The sequence below is a fragment of the Equus quagga genome, chromosome 14 (genome assembly GCF_021613505.1).
Source record: "Equus quagga isolate Etosha38 chromosome 14, UCLA_HA_Equagga_1.0, whole genome shotgun sequence".
Lineage (NCBI taxonomy): Eukaryota > Metazoa > Chordata > Mammalia > Perissodactyla > Equidae > Equus > Equus quagga.
In genome coordinates this window covers 20166893-20194733 of record NC_060280.1, presented here as the reverse complement: position 1 = coordinate 20194733, position 27841 = coordinate 20166893, and the positions used below count along the sequence as shown (strand labels likewise).

At 44.5% G+C, this 27841-nt stretch overlaps 1 protein-coding gene across 7 annotated transcripts in view; it reads right to left on the bottom strand.

Annotated features, from left to right (window-relative positions):
* Positions 1–27841, bottom strand: part of DENND2B (DENN domain containing 2B) — a 150712-nt gene that overhangs the window by 36654 nt on the left and 86217 nt on the right. For 5 of the 7 annotated variants that reach the window (XM_046685297.1, XM_046685302.1, XM_046685296.1 and 2 more), the window contains one exon: positions 17048–17152. In XM_046685297.1, the coding sequence (XP_046541253.1) occupies positions 17048–17127 (80 nt within the window). In that variant the 5' untranslated portion in view covers positions 17128–17152. Of the gene's footprint in view, positions 1–17047; positions 17153–26503; positions 26546–27841 lie in introns of those variants that run through there. The other 2 variants (XM_046685295.1, XM_046685299.1) reach the window with 2 other exon arrangements.

Genomic DNA, 27841 nt, shown 5'->3' with positions numbered 1-27841 from the left:
CAGTATAAATATTCCTACTGTCTGATTTCAAGTTACCAGTGTGACCTCACAGAATGTAGAGTTGGGAAGAGATGCTAATGGTCAGCTCTCATGAGCTACAAAGCATCTCCAGCACTTCACTTCCTGAAGTAGACCCAAATATACACTCAAGCCCTTTGATCTGTCTCCTTAACAAGCCCCTACCTCCCCTGAGACTTCTGCTACTGGACACAAAATACTGCACCTCAGCTTGGGTCTTGGTCAGAATTCAGATCCCTGTAGGTCTCAAAAGGATCAGGAAGGCCCCTCAAGAAAGAGTCCTTTCTACTCTCTCAATGAGGAGGTTAATGGGGAGGGGAGACCAACTCTTTAGGCAGCTCCAACCTCCAGCAGGCATCATAGCAAACAAGCACCAGCCATTTCCCAGCTCCAAATCCACATACAGATCTTATCGAATATCAGGAATAGTTCTACACAAAGGTTTTTACATATATTAACTCATTTAATCTTCATGAAAACTCTCTAATTATTTGCATTTTACAAACGAAAAACACTGAGGCATAGAAGGGTTAAATATCTCATCCAAGGTTCCTCAGCTGGGAAGTGGTGAAGTCAGGACAAGAACGTACACTATACTATGTTGCTTCTCTAAAGAGGAAGGTGTGGCCTCTGCCATTTTTGTGAACCACCCGGGGCCCCCAGACATAACTCATCAGAAACCCCCACAGCACCGGGCACAGCCCTGTCTCAAATGTAGCATCTCTACGTATCAGGAGACCTCTTGGTCTTCCCTACCAGACGATGATTTCTCCCAGACGGAGGGACATATTCACAGGGCTCAGTGAATGATGAACAAATAAAGAAGGGAAAAGGTAAAGGTGAGCTTACTGAAGAGAACCATGAGCATACTTCCTTTTCGGTACATTTTTCTAGTTGTCTACTAGGGCAATCACTGTCAACTTTCAGAATTCTTCCCAAACAGTTTGAATTCAAAGACAGCAGGGTTCTGCCAGCACTGCACATTACAAAGGTCTACCTGACCCTAATGCCATGGCCCTCAAAGCTAGGCGGTCCAGGTTTGCAGGCTCCAGAGTGCCATGCCATCCACAGGAAGGCAGCCAGCTGCCCCTGAGCCAGGCTGCTGTCACTGCTTGCTCACACACAGAAAACCCAGCTCGGGTGAGTCAGGGATTGGCCAACAATTCCCTGTTGGGTCATAGCCTCTGGCTGCCCCAGATCAACAGGAAACCTCAACATGCTTAAGTTGTTTTTAAAAGGGCAAGTCAAACAAGAGCCATCCCATGTGTACATGGGCACAGATGAGGGAAATTCGGTGCCCAGCCAAGCTGATGACCAAAGAGACTCTGCTTAGTAAGGAGGTGTGAAAAGAATTAGCCTCAGTGCTCCCTAGGGGAGGCAGCAGCAGGGTAATACACCAAGCTGAGCCTGGGGAGATCTCAACCGACTCACAATCGAGAGAGGTCTTAGATCCCTCATTTATTTTATAGAGCCACGGATGCAAAAGGCCATCAGTCCAGCCCTATAAGCCAATGAGTGTCTGGGCTACACAAAAGACTCTACGTCTCAGTTATTCTCAATGGGAGGTGAGAGAAGATGGCTCTAATAGAGGACACCTTATCATTTGTTTATTCACTCAGCAAATACTTAGTGAGTACCCACTATGTGCCAGGCTCTGCTCTGGGTGCTAGATACAAGAATAAACACAAGAGACAACAATTCATGTCCTTGTGAAGCTTACATTCTAATGGGAGATGAGAGGCACTTAATGAGACTCAGAACCTCTTAGGAAGCCATTTCAAACTACATATCCCTCCTCTCTCCAGACATTTTGATATATGTTCCCTAGGGATGTCTCCTCAAACCCCAAGGTGAGAATTTACCAGTCCATGGAGCCACTGCTACTTATGAGGGGTGTGGCATGGCTCCCATAGATGGGATAGAAAAAGGGTGAGGACTCTGGTCTGATTCTAGCATGCTCTCAGAAAGAATGATTCTATAACCTCCCTTAGTAGTTCCAACATAAAGAAATCCCACAAGAAATTCTCTTAATGCCTGGCCTGCTTTAACTCTTGTGAAGGGTAAAATAGAGAAGAGACTGGCCCTTTCCTTTTAAGGTCCTGGTCTTCACATCATTGCTCATCTGTGGTCCAGAGCTGCAAGTGCTCCTTGCCCAGACTCCCACAGGCCAGGCCCAATGCACGTCAGTAACTCAGGATGGAAAAGGGGGCCTATACATGCTGACCTGGAGCCCAGGCACCCCTGGGTTAATGACAGAGAAGGCAGCACTCACTCACTCCAAGATCCTGGGGATAAATTTGTAAACAAAATAGATAAGGCCCTGCCTCATAGGGCTGCGATTCTCAACTGAGGGTAAAACTCACTGTTACTCTCCATATGTTTCTGATTCTATCCCTTATTAGGAACGTGATCATGGGCAAAGCTACTCACTCTCTCTCAGCTTCCAGTTTCAGTTCCTCAAAATTGTTCTAACTACATCACAGGGTTGTCATAATGGGCAAATGAGACCATGGATATGAAATGACGTCATACAGTGTAACTTAATAGGATTGTTAATTATCATTATTATTGTTTTTCATCAGGTTATGCTAGGCCAGCCATTCTCAATAGAGGGTAAGAACATCATTGTCTTAGGGTTCAGGTCTCAGTGTAGCCACTGACAAGCTCCATGACTTTGAGTAAATCACTGTATCTTTCTAAGCTTCAGTTTCCTTATCTGTAAAATGGAGGTTAAAAGAATGCCTATCTCAGAGGATTGTTGGAAGGAACAGAACAATGCACGTCAAGTGTTGAACTCAGTGGCTACACACAGTGCTCAATCTTAGTTTGATAACTAACACTAACAAGGGGCTGATTATTCAGAAAAACTGCTTTGGAAACTTTTTCAAACAGCTTACCTCTGTCCTTGGATTGTAAACATTCAGGGTGGGGAAGGGAGGGTAAGGAGGAAATTGAATATGGCCATAAATTCTTTGCAGCTTTTTCTGCCCCTCGAATCTAAGGTTGACATTGTGATTTGCTTTGACCAATAGAACATAGCGGAAATTAAGTTTTCCGAGTTCCAAACTTGTGGCCTCAAGAGGCCTTGCAGTTTCCCCCTTCACTCACTTGGAATCTTGCCCTAAGACTATCATGTAAGGAAGTAGTCTAGTCTTTTAGAGGATGAGAGGCCATGTGGAGCATACGCAAGGCACCTCAGCCAAAAGCCAGCTACCACGTGAGTGAGGTCATCTTGAACAGAGCTGAACCCAGCTACATAAGTGAGCCCAGGGAAAACCAGTAGGGAACTGCCCAGTGAATGCAGAGAAACATGAGGAATAATAAATCGTTCCAAGCCACTAAGTTTTAGGGTCGTCTACTACACCACAATAGTAGAATGATGCAGGTGGGAAAGGCCAGGCTTGCATATAACTGGCCCACCCTATCTCAGCGCAGAAGCACTGGCCTAGAGCCTTCCATCCCCATGCGTCTCTCCATCACTTCCCCACAGACAAGCTTCCAAGGTCTTGATGTTTGGATTGGCTCTCTCTCTCTCATTCACTACTAGAGGCTCTGGCACTATCTCGGGAGCCTCCCATTTCCTTGGAAACAGAGCTAGTTCTGTAATCCCAAGAATCAACTTAATCACTCTTTGCTCCCAGGTTGAGGGAGGGCTCAGGAGGATCTGTTACCTAGAGAACAGGGAAGCTTAAGGAGGAACACAATGGGGACTAGCAGTCAGGATGCTTGGTTCTTTGGAATGAAGAGTTTACACAGCAGGTGGCATCTCCTAGGCATGGATGGGAGAGAATGCTCACTCTTAGGCTTCAGTTTCACTCTCTAGTTGTTTCCCAGTTCTTCAAACTGAGGTTAGGAGTCAAAGTAAGACAATCCTCCTGTTGGACAGGGGAAACTATGGCCAAGAGAATGGCAGTGCCAGGATGCAAGCATTCTCAGGAAGCCAACCATTTAAGCAAAGTCTTCTTTTGGTTCTTGTCTCCCAGCTGCCACTGACAGTCTCAAGCTTCACTTCTTTAGGGTTCCCAGGACAGCCCCTTGCCAACCTTCTCTGAACCCTGAACATGGGAGCAAAGGAAGCCACCTATTACTCAGGTCACAGTTTCCCAGCTATACCAGGCTTGAAACACACCTTGGCTCTTCTAACCATTCAACCAATATTTATTGAGCACCAACGATATACCAAGTACTATCTTAGGCATTAAGGATCAACAGATACTAAAAATAGACAAAGTCTCTTTCTTGGGGCCAGCCCCAGTGACATAGTGGTTGGGTTCAGGCACTCCTCTTCAGTGGACAAGGGTTTGCGGGTTTGGATCCCGGCTGTGGACCTAGCACCACTCATCAAGCCATGCTGTGGCAGCATCCCACATAAAACAGAGGAAGGTTGGCACAGATGTCAGCTCAGGGCCAATCTTCCTCACACACACACACACACACACAAAATAGATAAAAGTCTCTTTCTACAGGTAGCATTCTGGTGGAGGGAGAGAGCATGGCTTTATTTGTCTAGAGTGAACAGACAATAAACAAATACACACTAAGGGGCCAATGAAAAAAAATAAAGCAGAATAAAGGGCTAGAGTTTAATAGGAAGGGCCATGAGGGAAGGCCCCTCTGCCAGGGGAACATGGGAACATAACTTTAAGTAAGTTAGCAACGTATTTATCCAGGGGAGGAATGTTCCAGGCAGAAGGAGCAGTCGGGCAAAGGCTCAAACAATTGCATACTTGAAGTATTCCAGAGGAAGCGAGGAGGCCAGTGTGGCCAGAGTAGAGTGAGAAGAGGAGGAGTGAGCTGGAGATTAGTCAGAGAGGCACCAGAGGCCACATCATGGAGGATGCCATGGACCAATAATAAGACATGAGCTTTTACTCTGAGAGAGAACAGAAACTCTTGAAGGGGTTTGAACAGAAGAATGACAAGAACTGAGTTTGTATCAGAGAATGAAGTATAGGGATGCAAGAGTGACAGCACGGAGGTTATTTAAAGGCCACTGCAACAATCCAGACATGAGCTTAGGATGGCTTGGATTAGAATAGTAGCAGTAGAGATGGATCTATTTTGAGGGCTGTGCCAATAGGATTTGCTGATGGACTGGATGAAAGGTACGACAGACAAAGAGAAGTCAAGGATGACATCAAGATAATGGCCTGAGCACCTAGTAGAAAGGAGTTAAGGTTATACATTTCAATTTGGGAGTCAGTAGTAGTATACAGATACTATTTTTTTTTTAATTTTATTTATTTATTTTTTGGGGGGGGGAAGATTAGCTCTGAGCTAACATCTGCTGCCAATCCTCCTCTTTTTGCTGAGGAACACTGGCCCTGAGCTAACATCCGTGCCCATCTTCCTCTATTTTATATGTGGGACACCTACCACAGCATGGCTTACCACGTGGTGCCATGTCTGCACCCGGGATCCGAATTGGCGAACCCCGGGCCACCAAAGTGGAACATGTGCACTTAACTGCTGCGCCACCGGGCTGGCCCCCAGATACTATTTAAACCTATATGACTAGATGAGATCATCCAGGAAGTAAGTGTAGCTAGAGAAGAAGTCCAAGGACTGAACCCTGGGGCATTCCAGTGTTTCAAGGTCAGGTGGAGGAGGAAGAATTAGCAACAGAGACTGACTGAGAAGCGCATGTTGTGAGGAAGGAAGAAAACCAAGAAGAGTGATGTCCTGAGACCTGCAAGAAATAGGGAGTGATGAACTGAGTCAAATCTGCTGACAATCCAGTTAAGAGACAGACTTGAGAAATAATCATTAGATTTGGCAACATGGAGGTCACTGTGACCTTGAGAAGAGAGATTTTGGAGGAGAGGTAGGAAAGAAAGCCTGACTGGAAAGAATTCAAGAAAATGGGAGAAGAGAAGTAAAGACCAAGAGTTCAGACAATTCTTTCAAAAGGTTTTCCTAAAAAAGAGAACAAGGAAATGAGGTGGTAGTTAAAGGAGAAAGCAGGGTAATAGAAGCATTCTGTTTGTTAATTTGAGCTAGGAGATAGTATAGCATGCTTGAATGATGACTGGAACATCCAGTAGAGAGGGAAAAGCTGTTGATACAGAACAAGAGGGGACAAACACAGGAGGAATGTCCTCGAACAGGCAGTGAAGGGGGTGGGGAGCCAATGCCCATCTAGAAGGGTTGGCCTTACACTGGAGAACCCCCTTTGCTCTTGTTCTCATTCACCTGGGCTGAGTGTCTTCTCACATGGTCTCATCCCTATGCTTTTTTGTGCTTCCTTCACCCCTAGTTTTTACTGCTGCTTCTATTTCCAACTCATTACATAGAGGGGAGAAAAGGTCCAGATTTGTTCTTTTTATCCCCCTTGGCTTTAAGCATCTGGATCCAGCTCCCTCCCCAAACACACTGATCTACCTGATGACTAAGTCCTATCAATTCTGCATCCTTCACATCTCTCAGATCTGTCCCCCTCCTTACCATCCGCACTGCGACTGCTACTTCCTTGGTTCAGATCTTACCTTTCACCAGGACTATTAAAACAATCTCTTAACTTTTCTCTCTGCCTGCAATCTCAATCCAATTCCAGTGCATCCTCTCATCTTCTGACATCTTTCTAAAATACAAAACTGATCATGCTTGAAATTCCCCATTCTCTACAGAATAAAGGGCAAATTCACTGGCATGGATGACAAGCCTCCCATGATCTGGTCCCTACCTATTTTTCCTTTATCATCTCATACTGTCTTTTCCTCCATACAATCCTGCATCCCACCCTGAGCCACATCAAACTCTGCTTTTCACACCTCTAGGCCTTCACACATTCATTTCCTTTGCCTGGAATGCTGGCTTGTCCAGTTACATCTCTGTAGCTCAGCTGAAGTATAACCTCCTCTATGGAATCTCTCTTGACCCTACCCTTTTCACTCAGGCGGAGACAGCCAATTTCTGATGCCTTCATTGTGCCTAGGAAAATGTCCATTATGGTACTTATAACACTTTATTGGACTATATTGTTTCTTTACCTATCTCCCTTCTAGACTATGAGCAGACCTCCTTGAAGCTGGTGACCGTGTCTTGTTAATCTTGATATCCCCTGCTCTTTGTACTGTATCTAGAATTCAGTAGAAATTAATATATTTGTGTTGAATGAGTGAAAAATAAATGGTTAAAACCTAGGTCTCCTTATGGCTGCCCAGGGCATGGTTCAGACTTCCTTGCCTCCCTCTTTGTGCCATATGACCTGAAGAACAACACAGAAAGGGACACAAAGCACTCAGAGCAGCCCAAGATGGCTGTCAATCCCCAAAGCCCTCTCTCATAAGGCAAAATTCATAGACTAGAGCAAGAGTCTAGAGACCTGGGTTCTTCTCTGGTCCTGGTTCCATCATTTCCTGGGTGTGCTCATGGGCAAGTCACCTAAACTCTCTGAGCCTCACGTTCTCTATCCATAAAGCATGGGGAAAACATTGCTCTGAGTATCCTCGCGTACTAGCTGTGTGACTGAGATGATGTAAATTTTAAAAGTGTTTGAACACTTACAAATGGTTCCCATGAAGGTAGACGAAATATAGAAGTAAATACAAAACAGCTAAAAGACACCCAAGACTCTGGTCTTCTCATCTCTCGCTCTTCAGTCTAAAACCCCAGAGTTTGCCCCAGGGAGGCAGACACTGTGAAACTGGGCACTTGTGCCACCACCTGTCAGCAGGCAGCCAATTCTGCTGCTCAACCCAGACGTGGATTCCAACACTGCAGCATATGACTGGCCAAAACCAACATTTGCAGGACAGGAAGTAAGATAAACAGATAAAAGGAGACAGAAAGAAGAAAAGGGGGAGAATGCAAAGGAAATTTAAAAGAAACAGAGGAGCATAAACACTCACACTCACAGACAAACATATAAGACAAGTGAGTAGGAAAGAAAGGGTATGAACTAAGGTGTAGAAAGAGAAACATACTTAACAAGAAAGAAGTGTGTGTGCACATAGACAGAAAATGAGAGTTAAAGTGCAAAATACATGCCCTTTCTTCTGGTATTTTTTCACAGGAACACGACCCAACTCTTCGATTAGTGACATGGGCCATTCTCAAGAAACACAGCAGGAAGCATTTGTGCCAAGGGATGCCCCATATACTGTCAAGTGCACCCAGGGACTTTTTTGAAGAGAAGGCTATTTTAGTCCTTGATGACAAGACAGTTCTGAACTCAGTATGTCCAAAGTTGCTTTTGTTCTGGCCACAGGCTTCTGAAAGCATCAGTATCAAAGAAGACCAGTTTAGACCAGTTGGGGAAGGTCCTAGGAGCCCAGAAAAATAGCCCCAGAGGCTCCAAGATGGGCCAAGGGTTCCATGAAGTGAGCCTGTCTGCAGGTTAAGGTTACACAGGGCCCAGCTTCCAATATGCTCCCCATCCCTATTCAGCAGGTGTCAAGCCTGCTCGCAAATGAAACTGTCTGGGAGTTGGGCATCTGCCATTCTAGGGCTGCTAGACTAAGGGGGCCGTTACCTCAGTGGGCATCACCATCCTCCCGTCACTCAGCAACTGCCCCAACTCTGGAGATGGCATTCTTACTGTACTCCCCCGAGGCCATACTCCCAGGCACAGAGGAGGAGAAAAGGGAGAAAGGCTGCCTGAGTCCTATCACCAAGTCCAGAACTTTGTTCCCCAGGCCAGAGCAGGGGCTCAACTCAGTAACTCCCTCATGTCCTCCTCTGGGACAGTCCTGATAAAAAGCCAAAGGTCAGGGTGACTGACACTCACAACTTAGCCATCCTGCTCCTGAAGCAACCTCATCTCAAAGAGGTGGAAGCCCACAACAGGGTCCAGGACAGCCTCGTCCTCCAAGTGGGGCCACATCCATGACCTCAAGAGTCTCCTGAGTCACCTTTCCACCTCCAGAAAGCACATCTAAGAATCTACCAAAGCCATACCTGCCTGCCCCCCATCTGACTTCCAGGGAAGCACAAAAAGGACTGGTGAGCTCTTGTCTGGGTGGAACCCCAAGTCCTCTAAGAAGCAGCAGCAGCGAACACAGAGAGAGACTTTCCAAGGAGAAGCCCCCTCTGAGGCAGGTTAAAATCGATGCCTTACAGGAACATCCCAATGCCCTAGTCCAGTAAAACAGGACTGCTGTATAAAGCAGAACCAGGCACTGTGCAAAGCCAAGAGGAAGAAACGCAGTTCCAGGAAACCATGCTCAAGATACCCGCGATGGTTTAAAACATAGTCCCCAAATACTTTGATATGCCTCCTGTCAAAATGACCCCTTCTCTTGACTCTGGATTCTGTGACTGCTTGATCAACAGAATATGGCAAAAATGTGCCACAAGAAACCAGCAGTTTCTACTTCCTGTCTCCCATGCTGTGAGGAAGCCCAGGCCATGTGGAGAGGGCGCATGGAGGTGTTCTGACTGACTGTCCCAGCTGAGGTCCCGGCAACAGCCAGCATCAGCCCCCCGACATGTGAGGTAAGATGTCTCCAGGTAAGACCAGCCCCCAGCCACGGAGTCACCCTAAGCCCTGAAGTCTTTCCAGCCAAAGTCCCGGACATTGTGGAGCAGGGACCAGCTGCTCCTGCAGTGCTCTGTCTGAATTCCTAATCTAAAGAGTCTGTGAGCATAATAAAATGGTTGTTTTACACCATAAATTTTGGGATGCTTATGTAGCAGTAGATAACTGGAACAGATTTTGGTACCTGGAAGTAGAGTGCTTTTGAAACAAAATCCTAAAACATTGATTAGGGCACTGAGTGACAGGCTAAAAGGAGGGAGTTAGGGGAAAACAAGAAATGCTTAGAAGCTAGAGGAAAGGGGACCCTCATAATGTCGAAAAGTCTGGTAATTCTGTCACCTGTGGTAACACGGAAAATAGGAAATACATCTAATAAATTAGATGAACTAGCTAAAGTTATTTCCAGGCAGAGTGCTGAAAGTGCCATCTGACTTCTAGCTGCCAAGAGAGGAGCCAAAAAGGGAACTGTTCAGTTTTCAAGTGAAATTTAAAGAAAACATAAATGAGAAAGGGCTTTCAAGGTTAGAAAACAAAACTTGTTTCATTCTCAGTCTCTCTAGACAGGAAAAAATTCTCAAATTAAGAAATAGCTTCCAGATTGTGGTGACAGTTTTACAGAGTGTGTGTGTGTGTGTGCGTGTGTGAAGTCACCAAACTGTACACCTTAAATTGTACAGTTTATTGTACTTTAATCATCCCTCAATAAATCTTTAAAAAAAAAATTAGAGTGGGACTGAAAGATCCTTTGTCAAGACCTAAAAGAAGATTTAAAGTGTTGCCATAGACTTTACAGACAGACAGACAAAAGGTCTTGTAAGGATCTTAAGGGTGGGCCTTGCAGAGTCTCTGTAAATAATAAGGCTTCTAAGACTCTTAAGAACTGTTGTCCCATAACAATCTCACAGAGAACCCAAAGTACAAAGGGGCTCATCGTGAAGTGATTTGTACATGTACTTTTTTGTCTACTGCAATGGGTTATAAAGTGATTTATAAGAAACCCACAAAGTTTTTAAAGGAAGTGTATCAGCTGGAAATGAAAATAACAGAGACAATATAAAATGAAGACTTTGGATCCTTGAAATATTATGTGCATGAAGCAGATGAGAAAACTACTCACCTGCAAAAATGGGACTACTTTCTATGGAAAAGGAAAGATGAGTTAGAGGGCAGAACCAAAACCCTGAGGGTGGAACTAGAAACAAGGTAAATGACTCCCAGGCAATAGAACCAAGAATGAATCAAGAAATTGGCAACATGTGCCTCACTGAATATAAAAATTACAATGGACCAGTAACTGCTGGGTATCCTCCTATTTTCCCCTTTTTGAAGAAAACTATCTACAGTGGTTATCCTAGGCCTGTCTCACCAGTGTATTTCGGCTGGCAGATATATATCCTCTTTAGTTTATAGGTCTTCACATCAAGAGTAATAGTACTCAAGTAACTACACACAATGAAAGGTACCGTACCCAAAGAGTTTCATCTATACCTGGACCTGAATTAGATGATGAGATCTTAGACTTCAAGTTGATGTCATTAACAGGATGAGACTTGGGATCTTAGGAAAAAGACTGAGTGTATTTTACGTTTGGGGAAGGACATGAATTTTTGTGACCAGAGAGCAGAGTGGCAGATTGGACTTTCCAAAGATAGCGACCACAACATATCCCATCTCGTGTGCCCTTCTCACAATGTGATGTTGATCCTCTCAAGTGGGAACTATTTCCCCTCCCCTTGTATGATGCTGTGATTTATAATAAGAAATATATATTTGGTTTCTGTAGTGGTTTCTGGCACAGAGCTCCTAAAATGCTCGGAATTTCCTAAGTGATGTCAGAGATAAAAAGTGTCTTTTGTTATGTTAATGAAATGACTTTTGGACCACACCTAAGGTTGGGGACTGGCTGCCAAGAAAACCAACCATGTGATTAGCAGGTTGGAACTTTCAGTCCCACACCCCTACACTTCCAGGGAGGGGAGAGGGGCTAGAGGTTGAATCAATCACTAATGGCCAATGATTTTATCAACCATGCCTATGTAATGAAGCCTCCACAAAAACCCAAAAGGACAGGGTTCAGAGAACTTCCAGGTTAGTGAGCCATAATGCTTCCTGTGCCACCCGGCTCAGCCCAAGTTCCATAGGAACAGAAGCTCCTTTGTTCAGGACTCGCCCTATGTATCCCTTCATCTGACTGTTGATTTGTATCCTTTAATATCCTTTGTAATAAACTGGTAATCTAGGGAGCAAATGGGTTTCCTGACTTCTGTGAGCCACTCTAGCAAATGAATGAACCCAAAGAGGGGGTCATGGGAGCCTCTGATTAATAGCCAGTTGATAACAACCTTGGCTTGCAATTGGCATCTGAAGTAGAAGGCAGTCTTATGGGACTGAGCCCCTAACCTATGGAATCTTATGCTATCTCTGGTAGACAGTGTCAGAATTGAGTTGAATTGTAGGACACTCAGCTGGTGTTGGAGAATTGCTTAGTGGTATGGGGGAAAACCCCACACACTTCCCTATGTTGGAACTGGAGTACAGAGCTCTTTACCTTGAACTCTGGCAGACTTTGCCATTGCCTTAATCAACAAAATAAAATAAAGACACTATGCAACTTGTAGGGCTAGGTCATTAAAATGCCATGCATTTCTGCCTTGTTCTCTTGACATGTTCATTCTTGGAACCCAGTCGTCTTGCTGTGAAAGCACACAGCCAAATGCAGAGGCCACATGTAGGTGTTCCACAGCTGAGATCCCAGCTGACTGCCAGCATAAACAGTCAGATATGTAAGTGAACAAGCCTTCAGACTGATTCCAGCCTTTAGCCATTGAGTCACCTGCAACTTTCAAGCAACCCCAAATTATGCTACAAGGAATAGAGACAAGATTTCCCTAATGAGCCTACCAAATTGCAATTTGTGAGCAAAATAAATGAATGTTAATGTTTTAAGCCACTAAGTTTAGGGTCATTTGTTACGCAGCAAGAAATAACTAGACCAATACTGACTGACATCATGGTTGGACTCTAAGAGGCATCTCAGGTAACAGGGGCGCTAAGGCCACAGGTCCCTCCTGAGAGGTGGCCTGCCATTGCCAGGACAGGCTCTGCAACATTATCTTTTACCCACAGCTACTACTCTCAGGAGATTTTTCTTCTTTGCAAGTTCTTACTCTCTTCCTGAAATCTAAGGCACAGGGTCCAAATCCGTACTCACTTTGGCAGTGGGACCTTAAGACCTCTCTGGATTTCACCATATTATAAACGAGGAGCTCCCTCTGCACAGAAACCTGCAAATTTGAGTTGAAATTATGGTTCCACTGTCAATTAGCTATGTGAGTTTTACCTTCCTCATAGTAACATCAAGTAACTGAGCCAAATGAATCCCAAGATCCCCTCCAACTCTAACATTCCAAAAGAGTATGAGCTGGGCCTCCAAATAGTTCCAACTGAGTAGAAATAAGACCCACACAAATATCTACCATACGAGGTACTATATGATAAGTGCCATTAGGAGGCTCCAAACCAAGGGTTCTAAGAGTGAATGAATACAGACGGGAGGGGCATCCTTCCTAGCTGGGTAGTCAAGAAAAGCACTGGGAAGGAAGTAACACTTGCATCCAGACTGGCAGAAATGTAAGGTTTGCATTAGAGAGCAGTAAAAGATAAGGGTAGAAAAGAAAGACCAGGGCTTTTTATGAAAACCTCACAAGCCAGGCCAAGTTTGATCATATCACAGATGACAGTGGTTTTTGAGTAGAGAGATCCCAGTAATGTTTATAGGGAGGTGAACATAGTGTATAATGAAATAACAGAAGGATCAAGAGAGCTAGGCTTGAATTCTTCTTCCCATTAGCTTTGTCTCCTTGGGAGTACCTCTGTCTTCTCTGCATCTCAGTTTCCCAATCTGTAAAACAAGTGGGTTAGACTGAATGAGCTCTAAGGTTCCTTTTCAGCTCTGCCTTTCTAAGAGTCTGTGGACTGAACAGAAAGAGAGTCCAAAGTCAACAAGACCCATTAGGAAGGTACCACAAGGACTCGAATAGTACAGCAGCCTATGTTCTAAAAAGCTGATCTCCCAGCCATCTAGTCAACTGGTCAACTAGTTACTGGTCAAATAGTTACTGTCTTCTACATACCAGGCATTGTTCCAGGCTTGGGAGAGACGGAAAGAAGTCAGTCAAAGTCATTGACCCCAGGAAGTCTACATTTTTACAGGCATCCAGGTTTCCTGCACCTATATTCAGAGGCAAGGTTCCCAAACACAATACTGACAGCCTGTATTTCCAAGTCACAATGACCTAGGTGCTGGAGCTTCATAGCGAAGAAGCTGTCGAGGAAATCCGCAGGCGTGACATGTCTTCCGAGAACAGCCCCACTGTTAGCCAGGTCTTACAGCACAAGTGAAATCTGAGAGATTTCATGTCTTCTGAGAACGGCCCCTGCTGTCAGCCAGGTCTTACAGCTCTCCCGAGAGCAAACAGTGGCAAAGATCGCCCCATCTACGTGGCGGAATTAGCTCTAAACATAACACTGCCTCGTTTTCAGGTCACCAAGCTGCTTCTAGTTCCATCCCAGGTCATCAGTACCAACATCACGAAGCCTGACCTCTGGAAATCAGAGGAGCTTTGAGAATCCCACCTTCCACCCCAGAACTGGATACAGCCAAATCCCATGAGCCGGAGGGGGAACAGCCTGTGGGGAGGATGTAGCTGGCAGCTGAGGGTGAAGCAAAGCACCCATCGGCCTCATCAACAAAGAGAAAGGGAAACCTGCTCTAGGAGAGCAAAACATAGCAAAGAACAAAACTCTCGTGGTCAAGTGAAAAGGCTTAGATTTCCTCCTCATACATATCCTGCCAAATCATGACTGTGCTGCAGAGGAAAAGGAAGAGAATAAATTAGCAAAATACCCATAGAAGCCTAATAATAGAATGGAATCCAGAATCTTTAACCCATACTGGCTTAGTGGCAGCACCAGGTAAAGTCTTATTTAAATTAGGAAAACAGCCTTGCAAATATATATCTTAACAGTTCCACAGGGTCCCATCTGCCCTTCCCCACCGGTTGTAAACACCTTGAAGAAAGAGAGTGGATCATGCTTCTTTGTCCCCTATTGCCCACCACAGAGCCTGGCACCTAGGAGGAGAGCCCTCAGAGCTCATTGACAATGACTTCCTAAATGAACTGGTGATTTACTGCACTGCTCAGCCCAAAGAACATCCCTCAGAGGTGGCTGGGGATGAAGGCAGCCAGAGAAAGCACAGGTGACAATTTTGAAACAACACCTATAGTCCAGCAGTAGCCTATGAAAGAAGGGTGTAGCCAGCCACAGAGACCTGTGACTCCATGCCAAAAGCCCAGGAAAGGAGGGAGGGAGAGCAGGAAGCAGAAATGTGACAGGAAGGAAGGGAAGGGAAGACTTAGAAGGGAGGCTAGAAAAATGCTTTTTTTAGGTACATGAGAGGCTCAGATAGTTACAAACACCATCCATCAAGTTATGATGGCAAGCATGCTAGGAACCTAAAAGAAGAGAAATTTCTAAAAACGTTTAAAACATGTACATATGAATTCCAAATAGAAACTGGGGTACTTGTCAGCAGCCCTGATTCTGCTTTGTGACTTGATGTAAACACTGCATCTCCCACCCCACCCCCAACATAGTGGAAATTAGAAGAAAAAAGGAATAGTACTGAAAGGAGCTGAGGGCTGCCAGGTACTGTAAGTTCTAATTCAGGTTCTAAATATACTATTTCTTTAAAATTAAGAATAAAACTATTCAATCTCATATAGTGCCTATTTCATCCATACAGTCTCACATAAAAAAAAAAAAGAAAACCTTAGTTCCCAGTCTCCATCTGCCAACTCAGTCATAGTGAGACTGAGGAGTAAGACCCGCCACCAGACTGGTGAGAGCCCAGCCAGGAGCTCCCCAGGAGCAGACAACGGAAGACAAAGACCAGGCCTGTTTCTGCCGTGGCCACCAACACGGCCTGGGAGAATTCAGTTTTTCTCCCTGTTTTACTCAAGAAGTTGCTGGTCCCTGCTATTCTCAGCCTCACCCCATTCAGGGAAGCAAGTATGTAAGCAACTCTAGTCCAGGTTACAGGGGGAACACGGGCAGAAGGCAGGGGGTGTTCTTATTGGTCTTGCTGCCACAGAGTGGCTATTCAACTTGTTTCTCTAACTCCCAAGTTCTTATGTACTTAACAAGTCAGAACCTACCAATCTCTGTTCGGTTGACAGTCCATCCAGACCATTTTCACTGGGACCAAACGGCATGTGCGGTATAGGGAACTCCTGCTGCCTCATTCACGCCAGTCACTCCTCAGGGGCCATGTCCTGCACTCCATTCTACCAACCATATCTGGACTCCAGCTCCGAATGAACCAAATGTCTACTAGCACCTGCAGTCAGATCTGAGTGTGCCATGCCTCGCTGGACTCAGCCTGGCACTGCATGGCCCAGACATCCAGGAAGGAACTAGTCCTATTCCAACCTAAGCTGAACATCCTTCTCATAGCTATTCACTCTAGTAGCTGAGGTCCCAAAAGCCAAATGTGTCCACCTGAGATTCAGTAGAAGGGGCTATGAAAGGTACGTGGCTTTAATAAAAGAGCCTGGAGGTTCTTCTAGAACGTCAGTATCAGCCTTGGCCCAGAGCTGAGAAGCCCTGGGGAGAGTTGTACATCTATCTGCCAACTCTGGAAATTTTTATGCCATCATATGGAGGGAGTTAACATTTATTGAGTGGCTTTATGCCAGACACTATGCTAAGCACTGACATATATTATCTCATTTAATCCTCACAGCAGCTCTGTGAGATAAGTACTATTATTATTATTTTACAGATGAGTAACCAAAATTTTAGAGGGCATAAGAAAATGCCCTGAGATCTCACTATTTGGTAAATAGTTAGAGCTTGGATTTGAAGTCAATTCTACTTAATTCCAAAATCTGTGGTTTTTCTTTGGTTCTACCTTCCCACTTTTAAAAAGAAGACAAAACCAGGAAAGCAGATTATAGCCTACACTGACTAAAATTCCCCAAGCTGCTTTGTTTGCAGGATGGCCTAAATTCTTATAGAACCTAGACTTCTGCTTGGAACTTGTGCTAACTTGTATAACTGCTGCCCCATCCCTACCCCCAGAGTGGGCAGCCTCCCTCACTACAGTGCAGCCTAGCTCAGGCACAGCCCCCAAGCTGTCTCCATCTTGGGAAAAGCATACAGCCAGAAGAACATCAGCTGCTTCATGCTGGCTCCATTCCTGGAGCTCTAGTCTCCTCCAATAGCACAAAGCAAAACTTGTTTTAGGGTCCCTGTTTGTTCCCTCCTATGGAAACTTAGAGAACTAGAAAATAGCATACATATTAGAGACGACTCTTGCTTCATGGTCAGCATGAGCTGGGCCTAGATCCATCACCTGTACGACTGTCAGAGTCATGATGATAATCATGTAATTCGGCAAGGATCCTACCCAGGACCCAGGCCACTTGGCTGTCCTTTGATGCCACCCTTCAGTGAGCTCCATTCCTCCAGCAGTACTCCCCAACTCACCTGCTCAGAGTCCCCCGAGGGGCCTTAGTGCCTCCAGCTCCGTGAGCGATGCTGGAATTCTTGTTGGCAGTCATGGTCATTTCGGCTCTCTGCAAACCCAGAGCCCTGCAAAGAAGACAAGGCCTATAAGCCAAGTTTCCACGGGCAGCCAAAAGCACCTCAAACATTTCCAGATGACCTCCAAAACTGCCAAGAGGTTTCTGTGGCGGGTGGTAGGAACCACTTTCCCACATTTATTTAATTCCATGTATTATAGCTTAGGAGTCTCACCCCTAATCTGGGTTGGGGAAAGAGTCTGTGAGCTAACAGATAACTTCTCACTTCACAGAAAATGATAAAAAAAACTCCATCTCCATCCTATCTCTCTCATTTCTTAAGTTAGAGTTTCCCAAACTTCTGGCATGCCACAGAGCCTTTATGAATTTTGCCATAGTTGCATACCTCCTGAATAACTATTTACTCAATATTTTTGTTTCATCAACTTGAAACTGTCTTGCTTTTCTTAAAATAGTAAACCTTGTTCTAAATAATCATTCAACAAATATTTACTGAGCACCTGTGTCCTAGGCACTGCCATCTAGCAAAGAATAAAAGAAAGTCTCAGCTCTCATGGAGCTCACATCCCAGTGGGAAGAAACAGACAATAAGCATGCACACGTCACATTTATGTGATACATAAGTATACATTTGTGTATAATATTTATGGTGAAGATAAGTGGTAGGAAGGAAAAAATGAAGCAAGGTAGAGAAAGAGAAAAGAAGGTCTATTATTTTACATAGGATGTTCAAGGAAGAACATTCTGAAAAAGTGACATCTGAGCCAACACCATAAAATTATGAACTATCATATTTTTTCTAATACTCATTAAAATAAAATTAATATACATTAAAGTATTTAAGCACTTACAAAGTGAAAAATATCCGTTCATGTACCATATACAGCTAGCTAATATATCACTATCTTTTAGGGAACATTACTTTATGCTAAAATAATGAGGGCTGGCCCCATGGCCGAGTGGTTAAGTTCACGCACTTTGCTGCAGGCGGCCCAGTGTTTCGTTGGTTCGAATCCTGAGCGCGGACATGGCAGTGCTCATCAGGCCACACTGAGGCAGCATCCCGCATGCCGCAACTAGAAGGACTCACAACAGAGAATATACAACTATGTACCAGGGGGCTTTGGGGAGAAGAAGGAAAACAATAAAATCTGTAAAATAAATAAATAAAATAATGAAAGGAAGAAAAAGGTTAAAACTTAAAGGTATACTCAGGAGGAAGTAAAATTATTTCTTATTTGCAGATGGTATGATCTTGTATGTGGAAAATCCTAAGGATACTGCTAAAAAACTCTTAAATGAATATATAAAGTCAAGCAAGTTTGCAGCATACAGAGTAATATTTTTTTCCTTCTGCTTTTTCTCCTCGAATCCCCCCAGTACACAGTTGTATATTTCTTAGTTGTGAGTCCTTCTAGTTGTGGTACGTGGGATGCTGCCTCAGCATGGCCTGACAAGTGGTGCTATGTCTGCACTCAGGATCCGAACTAGCAAAACCCTGGGCCGCCGAAGCGGAGCACACAAACTTAACCACTCAGCCAGAGGGCTGGCCCCACAGAGTAATATTTTTAAAAATCAATTTTATTTCTACACACTAGCAATGAACAATCTGAAAATGAAATCAAGAAAAACAATTCCATTGACAATAGCTGCAAAAAGAACAAAATACTTAGGAATAAATTTAACAAAAGAAGTGCAAGACTTGTATACTGTAAACTACAAAACATCATTGAAAGAGATTAAAGAAGATGTAAATAAACGGAAAGACATCCCATGTTCATGGATCAGAAAACTCAAAATTGTTCAGATGGCAATATTGCCCAAATTGATCTACAGATTGAACAGAATACTCATCAACTACAGAAATTGACAAGCTGATCCTAAAATTTTATGGCATTGCAAGGGACTTGAAATAGCCAAAACAATCTTGAAAAAGAAGAGTAAAGTTGAAGGTTTGGACTTACCAATTTCAAAACATACTACAAAGCCACAGTAATCAAGACAAAGTATACAGATATGAGAATAGAGATCAGTGGAATAGAATTGGGAGTCCAGAGATAAACACATCAATTTATGGTCAATTGATTTTCAACAAGGATGCCAAGACAATTCAATAGGAAAAGAAGAGTCTTTTCAACAAATGGTGCTAGGATAACTGGATATTCATATGCAAATAAATAAAGTAGGGCCCTTACTTCATACCATACAAAAAAGTTAAGTAAAAATGAATCATAAACCTAAATGTAATTACGAGCTAAAACTACAAGCAAAGCATAGAAGAAAGCACAGAGATAAATCTTTGTAACAATAGCTTAGGCAATGGTTTCCTAGATATGACACCAAAAGCTCAAGCAACAAAAGAAAATAAAGACAGGGGCTGGCCTGGTGGCGCAGCGGTTATGTGATACATTCCGCTTTGGCAGCGTGGGGTTTGATGGTTCAGATCCCCAGCATGGACCTATGGCACCGCTTATCAAGCCATGCTGTGGCAGGCATCCCACATATAAAATAGAGGAAGATGGTCACAGATGTTAGCTCAGGGCCGATCTTCCTCAGCAAAAAGAGGAGGATTGGTGGTGGAAGTTAGCTCAGGGCTAATCTTCCTCAAAAAAAAAAAGAAAAGAAAGACATAAACTATATTATATCAAAATAAAAACTTTTGTGCTGTGAAAAATATCATCAAGAAAGGAAAGATGCCCACAGACTGGGAGAAATTATTTGCAAATCATCTATCTGCTAAGGAACTTATATCCAGAATATATAAAGGACTCTTACAACTCAATACGAAAAACACAAATAACCCAATTAAAAAGTAGACAAGGGATTTAAATAGACATTTCCCCAAAGATATAAAATTGGCCAATAAGCACATGAAACAATGCTTAACATCACTAATCATTAGGGAGATATAAATCAAAACCACAATGAGGTATTACCTCACATCTACTAGGATGGGTATAATAAAAAAAAATCAGATGAAAACAAGTGCCAGTGAGGCTGTGGAGAAAAGGGAAACTTCATTCATTGCTTTTGGAGATAAAAAATGGCACAGCCACTTTGGAAAACAGTTTGGCAGTTCCTTAAAAAGTTATACACAGGGTAACCATATGACCCAGCATGATCCATTCCGGGGTATATATCCAAGAGAAAAGAAAACTTCATGTCCACACAAATACTTGTACATAAATGTTCATAACAGCATTATTCATAATTGCCAAAATGAGGAAACAAACCAAATGTTCTCATCAACGATGAGAGCATAAAGAAAATGTGGTATATTCATAAAATGGGATATTTTTCAGATATAAAAAGGAATGAAGTACTGACACATTCTATAACATGGATGAATCCTGATGCTTTTTTATGAAATGTACAGAATAGGCAAATCTATAGAGACAGAAAGCAATTAGTGGATGCCTACGGTTGAGCTGAGGGTGGCAGAATGGGGAGTGGCTGCTATCAGTATGGGATTTCTTTTTAGGGTAAAAAAAAACTTCTGGAATTAGATGGTGATGATGGTTTCACAACTCTGTCAATATATTAAAAACAACTGAATTGTACTCTTTATATGGGTGAATTTTATGTTACATGAATTATATCCCAATATAGATTTAAAACTTAAGAGTAAAAGAAGCTTTTAAGTGCCTTGGAGAGTAGATATGAGAGACAACACAACTGATATACCAAGCGTATTTCCAGCGTGAATGGTGCACTCTGGCCTGGGCTAACAGCACCTTCATGGAAGCTGAACAGTTCACGGAGAGTAGTTCTCTCACTCTGACTGGCATTCTTCTAACACTGACCAATATGAAGTATTTTTGGATATGAAAGTTGAACATATTTATGGCCACTAATGACCTTAAGCCTGGAGATGGAGGCCATCTTATTTATTACCTTTGTGCAAATAAATGATTGGTCTCGAAGACAAAAATAAGCCAAACTCTAATTCCTGATATCAGGTATAGTTCTTTCCTAATTTCAACATGAAATGCACCACCTTTAACTTCGTGGGAGCTCTCAGGGCTGTGGTTTTGGTGATGGTGGGAGTGAGTGGAGTGGGAGGTGGAAAGGGAGGAAGCAGCTAGCAGGCATAAGGGCGATTATGCGATGGTGACAGCAACGAAACAGCCTACCAAGGTGATACTACAGATGCTTTTGGAAAAAAGAAAACACCACTAAGCCTCACTTTTATTCTTCTCAAAGTGAGAAAAGCCTTCCCTACCTGTTGGGGGGAAAAATATCTTATAAACTTAAGTATACAGCTAATGCTAGCGAGGAGGAAGAGGAGAATGAGGAGGAGGAGGATTGCCACCAGTGCGTCTATGCACACCGACTCTGGTGAGACATGCTTTACCTGCACCAGCCCAGTGCCAAGTTAAGTGATTTGCATATGGGTGTGTGTGCAACAGAAAGAAGGGAGAGAAGAGGCAGCCCTTGGAAGATTTCCCAGGCCAGTGCTCAGAATCCTCAGGGAGCACAGTGCTACAAGAAATCAACTTGCTAAGCATCAGCTTTCAATTGTGCCCATGGTAACAATGGTCACAATAACCATCGTAACCCATCAAAACAACACTGGACACGCTCTAGCATCTCCAGGGCAGGCCCACTGGGAAAGGGCAGAAGATTAAAGACCATAAACTGAAATATACTAAAAGAACAGGATGAAAAACATATTCTTTCTTTTCCTGAATTTCTGGTCTAAAGAGAGTGGACCCACTGCCCTGAAATGCTATTATGTAGTTGAATATGAGAACACAGAGCCAACTTAGTAAGAAGGAAAAATGTAAATGACTCTTACATTTGCTTGGGCCAAGAAGAAAAATCCTGTGAAGATGTAACCAAGAGAGGAGTGGATCAAAATGGCTACCAGGCCCATGGCAGGGACCTTTCGTCGCACTTTGGCAAGAGCACAGCTGCTATTCTCAGGAGTGGGCTAGGAGTTAAGGCATCTTGGGCAGGCACTGCTGAAAACACCAGAAGAGCCCACCAAGTGAGAAGAACAGAGATGCCAACTCACCATCCTCCCTCCCACCTGCTCTCTCTAGGCCAGCTCTCTCAGGGTCAGGGAACAACTAGCGGCCAGAGGAACTGGGGACCAGGCTAACCCTTTACACCTGAAGCTCAACCTTGAGCACTCTGCATGGCTGGCTTCCTGGGGGACCCTGCTTCTCCCCTTGCCCTAAGAGCAACGACAGGCTTTCATCTATGCTTTCAGCCTGATTCCTTGGCTCGTCTAGCTGCAAGGTGAGAAGGCTCCCAAGCAGAGGAAATACCCTCTGGGAATGGAGCAGAGAAGCAAGGAGGACAACAGGTTGTTTCGTTAGTTCCTAAGCCCCTCAACGGCAAAGTCCAGATAGAAACTGCATGTTTGGAAAATGAAACTGTTCAATTAGCATCTACCACCAGTCACGAGTTGCTCAAAAAGCCAGCTCTGACAAATTACAGACAACTATCAGAAAAGAAGAGTTACAATCCAGAGAAAGGAATGTAATAAGGTACCACTACAATTTTTCTATAAACTCTGCACTGAGACAGAGACCACAGTCCCACGTACTTGAGGTGCATAGGAAAAATGCCTGACTTGGAGTCGGATAACTAAGTCCAACCCTGACTCTAACAACCGCTATTTAAGTGACATTGCACAAGTGAGTCTCAAAGACTCAACTTTCTCACTATATGAGCAATAACAATAACATGACTATCTCACATGATTTTCATGTCTGGCACACAGAAGCTTAATAAGTGGTTTTTCTTCCAGAGCATGCTTCTCTAGGTATCTGGAAGGCAACCTCTCCGGTCCTGAGCTTGAGGCATTTTTCGGACTCTCCACCACTGCCATTCAATCCATTTTCTATGCTAGGCACTGTGCAAGGTACGAGGATATAAAAACGGACACACACGTTCCTGCCCTGGAGGAGCGAACTTTAAAAGGAGAAAAGCCATGTAAAAAGTGGACTCCAGGAAGGCCTCATAGAGAGGCGACATTTGAAGTAAGCCTTACCCTGCTTGAGACCCACAGTAAGAGGATCTAAGGAAAAGCAAAGGCACATTTATTACGAGACATGCTGCCAGATTCTTTATATAATTCTAATAGCTAAAGTTAGGAGTCTTCACATGTATTAAATCATTTAACCCTTGTAACAACCCTATGAAGCAGGTACTATTATTATTTACACATTACTGAGGAAACCAAGGCATAGAGCAGTTAAACAGCTTGCCGTAAGCTACACAGCTACAAAGTGGCAAGGCAGGAATTTGAGCCCAGGTGGCTTGCACCAGGGCCCCAGCTCTGAGCCAGGACTCTATATGGCCTCCAATTATCTTCTAATTCAGCTCTTACCATTCTTCATGGTAATGATAACACAGATCATTTTTCCAATCAGGAAATGTAGTTTCAGAGAGATCAAACGATTGGTCCAAGATCATGCACCCACTGAAGGAACAGAGCAAGAAGGTGAACTCAGCTCTGTCTGACTCCACTGTCCACCTACTTTCCTTAACATCGATGGGGGTACTTGTTAAAAATGCAGAGCCCCAGGCTCCACTTCCTCAATGGGGAACTCAATGGGGATGAGGCCTAGGAATTTGCATGCACTTTAGCCTAGTCTTATATACCAGTAAGTGTGAAAACGTGTCCTGTAACATGCTCTCTGAGGACTTGGAAAGGTATGAAGGGTCACCACTAACCATGTGCCCAAGAGTTTGCCCAGCTGTGAGCATATAAGAGATGGACATTCAGTCCCTCTTCTTCCTCCCATCACTCAGCTTCTTCCACTCCACACAGAACCACGGACCCTCAGTGACAAAGGAGCAGGTACATCACTGGATCCAGCGAGCGCATTATCAACGTCTCCTCTAGACAGTGTCCTCAGTCTGTGCGGGTGCTCAGTTGTTGTTTCTCGAAACCACTCCTCCTGCCACCTATCTCTAGTAGCCAACAACCACTTTCCTCACTTTCTCTTCATTTGCAAACTCCTGGGAAAAAGAGTTTATACCCGAAGACATAAACCGGTAGCTTACAACGTCAAAAATATGCCTCATTTGGCTTTCCTTTTATTTTTAAAAAATTTGAATTAGTTACAAATATTTAAAAAATTGGGTGAGCACAAATAAAAATTCAGATTCTGGCTTCTCTTGAAAAATTAGAAAATTTGCCATCACTGTGTGCGTTTCTATATGGCAAGAGTTGGCCAGAGCTGAGTCTAGTGGCCTATGCAGATGTAGCACGTTCTCTCTAATTTACTACTGTCCCTCCCCACCCAATGCCTACAGCGGGGCAGCTTTACTCAGCTCTCTGCCCTGACTCCCAGTCTGCAGGTGATTGCTCAGCCCTAGCCTGTGGCCCAGCAGGAAAGGGTTAGGAGTACTGCACTGGAAGCAGTCACTCAAAGCCTCCTGGACGGCTGGCCGGAGCAGTGTAGGAAAGAAGAGCGTATTCTTGTGCAGGCACCATCTCTTGGCCGCTTGCAACCTCCCATCTGTTCCCCTCACTGTCACTGGAGAAAAGACCCTCTGGAAGGCTCCCTCCTTTTGCTCTTGCTCAGGACAGCCTTCACCTTGCAACTCTCTCTCCAGCTCCCTTAGTGTCCCCTCTCCCTACAATCCAATCCCATCACCCAATCCAGATACTCCCAAGGTCCAAGAAAGGACCCCTAGAGCTCAGTCTCTGAAGGGGAGCTCCTGCTGAGGGATGCCCAGTCTCTAAGAATGAACCTTCCTATCCTAGAGCAAAACACTGTTTCCTCTTGTTTAGGTGACATTTCTAAATGTCTACTTGGTACTTTTCCACAGGCCTAATTGTGGACGTGACAGTATGCCTTGTCCCTAAGGAAGGAGACATTTGAACCCTGAGAGTGATGAGGAACAGATGCAAGCATTTGGGGGGAAGCCTCCCATTCTGCTGGAGTTAACGTCGCCTTTGAGAGGAGACACGAACACTGCCAAGCATCTGCTTTACTTGTCCAGGTAAGAAGTCGAGACACTGACAAAGGAAATCTCTAAACCACATGAGAGAATTCCACTGATAACTACATTCCACTAATCTCTTAAGCAGTCTCTCATGTGGAAGTAATAGCTTAGGAAGCAGCCCTAGGAAAGGAAATGGTGGGAAAGGGAACTGAGCTGCGTGTGTGCCCTGAGAACCTGGTTACAGCCCAGAGACTGTACAGCTCTGTACAGCTGTAGTCTGACTGCCCCAAGGTCAACCTACCTACTCACCCTGCTGAGGGAGCACCTACTCAGACCCTCTACCTTCTCACTGACTCCCTCCTGCAACCTTTCCTCCTCCCTAGTCCCTGGCCGAGAAGAGAAGGAACAGACTGGCAACTCCCCCAGAGGAGGGCCTAGGTCTTTAATCTCTTCCTCCAAGAGTAGCAGCAACCAATATGGCACTGCAAGCTTCAGGAGGGCCGCCATTAGAATGAGTTCCTTTAAGTATCTGAACCAGAGTTCTCAAGAGTGTGGGCGTTCGTCTTCCTTTCTCTCCTGCAGGTGTCCCTGGGTTGGGCTGAGATGGGAAGGACTTTGTTTACCTTTCATAGCTCTGCCAGGACCAACAGATCCAGGCCTTGCTGTAGCAGCTCACCGGCACAGCCGCTCTGTTCTTTGTCACTTCCAGGAAGTTGAGCCAACCCCCTGGTCTCCTGACATCCTGGCACCCTCTGTCCCCACGTGGCTGAGAAAGCTGCAGGCAGTGATAGCTAGTTCTCCATTTTTTGAACAATCCTCAGTACTTTTTTGCAGAGAGTTCTGCACATAAAAGGTGCTCAAATAAATGTTAATTGACTTGTTAACTGATGACAAAAGAGGGCCCCCAAGGAGTCTAAGGCAAGGATTACAAAGGGCCCTAGAAATTCTACCACTGGCCAGGTCCTTCAAGGTGCACTTGTTTTCCAAAAGTCACAGTTGCTATAAAACCGATGAAAGGGAGTTTCCCAACTGTAGCTGCCACCCAGTCAGACCGTCAATAGCAGGCATTGCCCTCCCACCCCTTAGCCAATGCTGTCTACTTCAGGGCTTACAATCTCCTCACAAGCGTCTCTATTATCTTCCAGGACCTGCTGCACTAACAGGTCCTCATCCAGCAGACCCAGGAGGAGAGGCCGTTCCTGGGAAACTTGCCCTCATCTCATTCACCCTAGCTTTCTCCTCCCTCATCCCTCTTTTCCTCGCCTCCTTTCCTGATTCATTTCTCACTGCTTATCTGCCCACAACCTTGTCTTTGGCTCTGCTGTGCCTAAAAACAAGGGATTACAAGGGAAAGGGGAAAAAGTGGGCTCAGACTTTGGGTGGGCAGGCATCAAAAGCTTTAGAAAGGGAGACAGGAAGGATTTTCTCAAGTCTATCCCATAATTCCCTCCAGAACACCAGACCCCTTTTCTCCGTCACTATGTCTACATACCTCGTACCTTGGATCTTTTCCATTCCAGCCCCAGGTTCTGGGATTCTAGGTCCAGAAAACCCTTCAAGCAAAAATGATGAGGGGATTACAAGCCTGGTTAAGTGGAGAGAAACCAGATTTGCTTTGCTGAAAAGTCAGAAGAATTGCTGGGTGTTTTTACACGTCCCTATGAGGCTGAAATCCTCTTCAACTAGCCACAGGAAAAGATGATTTTTTGTTGTTGTTATTGTTGAATAATAATCAGAAAAAAATTAAGCTCTCTTTCCATCTCTTCACTCTCCACTTATCACTCCCACATCCTCTTTCCCAACCCTCCTCCTCAAAGAGGACTTGAAGTTTGGATTTTCAACCTCAACCATTTTCAGTCCCTTTTCCTGCCAGATGGTCCTTCTCCACTTCAGTACAGATTCTGTGGAGGTTTGAAGCTGGGTTTAAATGTTTCCTGAAAGTCTAAAATGGGGTGAGGGCTTATTAGGCAATCCCAGGCCAAAGGGAATCTGGTTGCTTCCAAGATAGTTTTAAAAACCTAGACACGGCTGTTTTTGCCAGTCTGGAAACTCAGCGTCTCAGCAAGTGGCTTACCCCAGCTCTGCCCAGATGACGGAGCCCACTCTGTCCGATGACATGCCAGCACTTGGAAGAAGAAAGTAGAATGGAGGCTTGCCGCACAAAGAGCCCAGGTCCTGGGAGCTAACCACCGCCCTCTTTCACTTTGGCAAGAACCACCTGGTGGGTCCCGTAACCATGGTGAAGATTCAAAGGCCACAGACCTACCTCGCACCAGTGCCTTCCCTCTGGCCAGCCACAACAGATCAGTTGCCATTTCCTGCACATGCCAGGAATGTTCATGCCTCCAGCTTTTGTTCAACCCGTTCCTTCTATCTTGATGTCCTCTAGTCCCATTCTTTCTTAAATATCCAGTTCAAATGTCAACTTCTTTCCAATGCCTTTCCTGATCCTAAATCTTGACTTTATTCTCACCCCTCCCAAGCTCTCTCATCTAGTTGAACTCAACCTAACTGATGGTGAGATATCTCGCCTGCTCTAGAAAAACACACCACCCACAAGCCGACTTTCTCAGAAGAGGACTGGGAAAGAGTAAGGGCTAAAGGGATGAGGCAAGTCTCAATACCTCTGTTTTCCTTATACCTCTGTTTTCCTGTCTGTAGCACATGGAGAATACCCCACAGGAAGACCAATGAGAAGCCATCTAGAAAACAGAGGGCACTCGGAGGCAAGAAAGAACACATTTGAGTCTCTGGGCCAAGGGTTTAGCTCTCCCCAACTATCAAGCCTTAAAACCTCTTCCCTTGTCCTCTTTTAGCTGAGTTTGCTTCC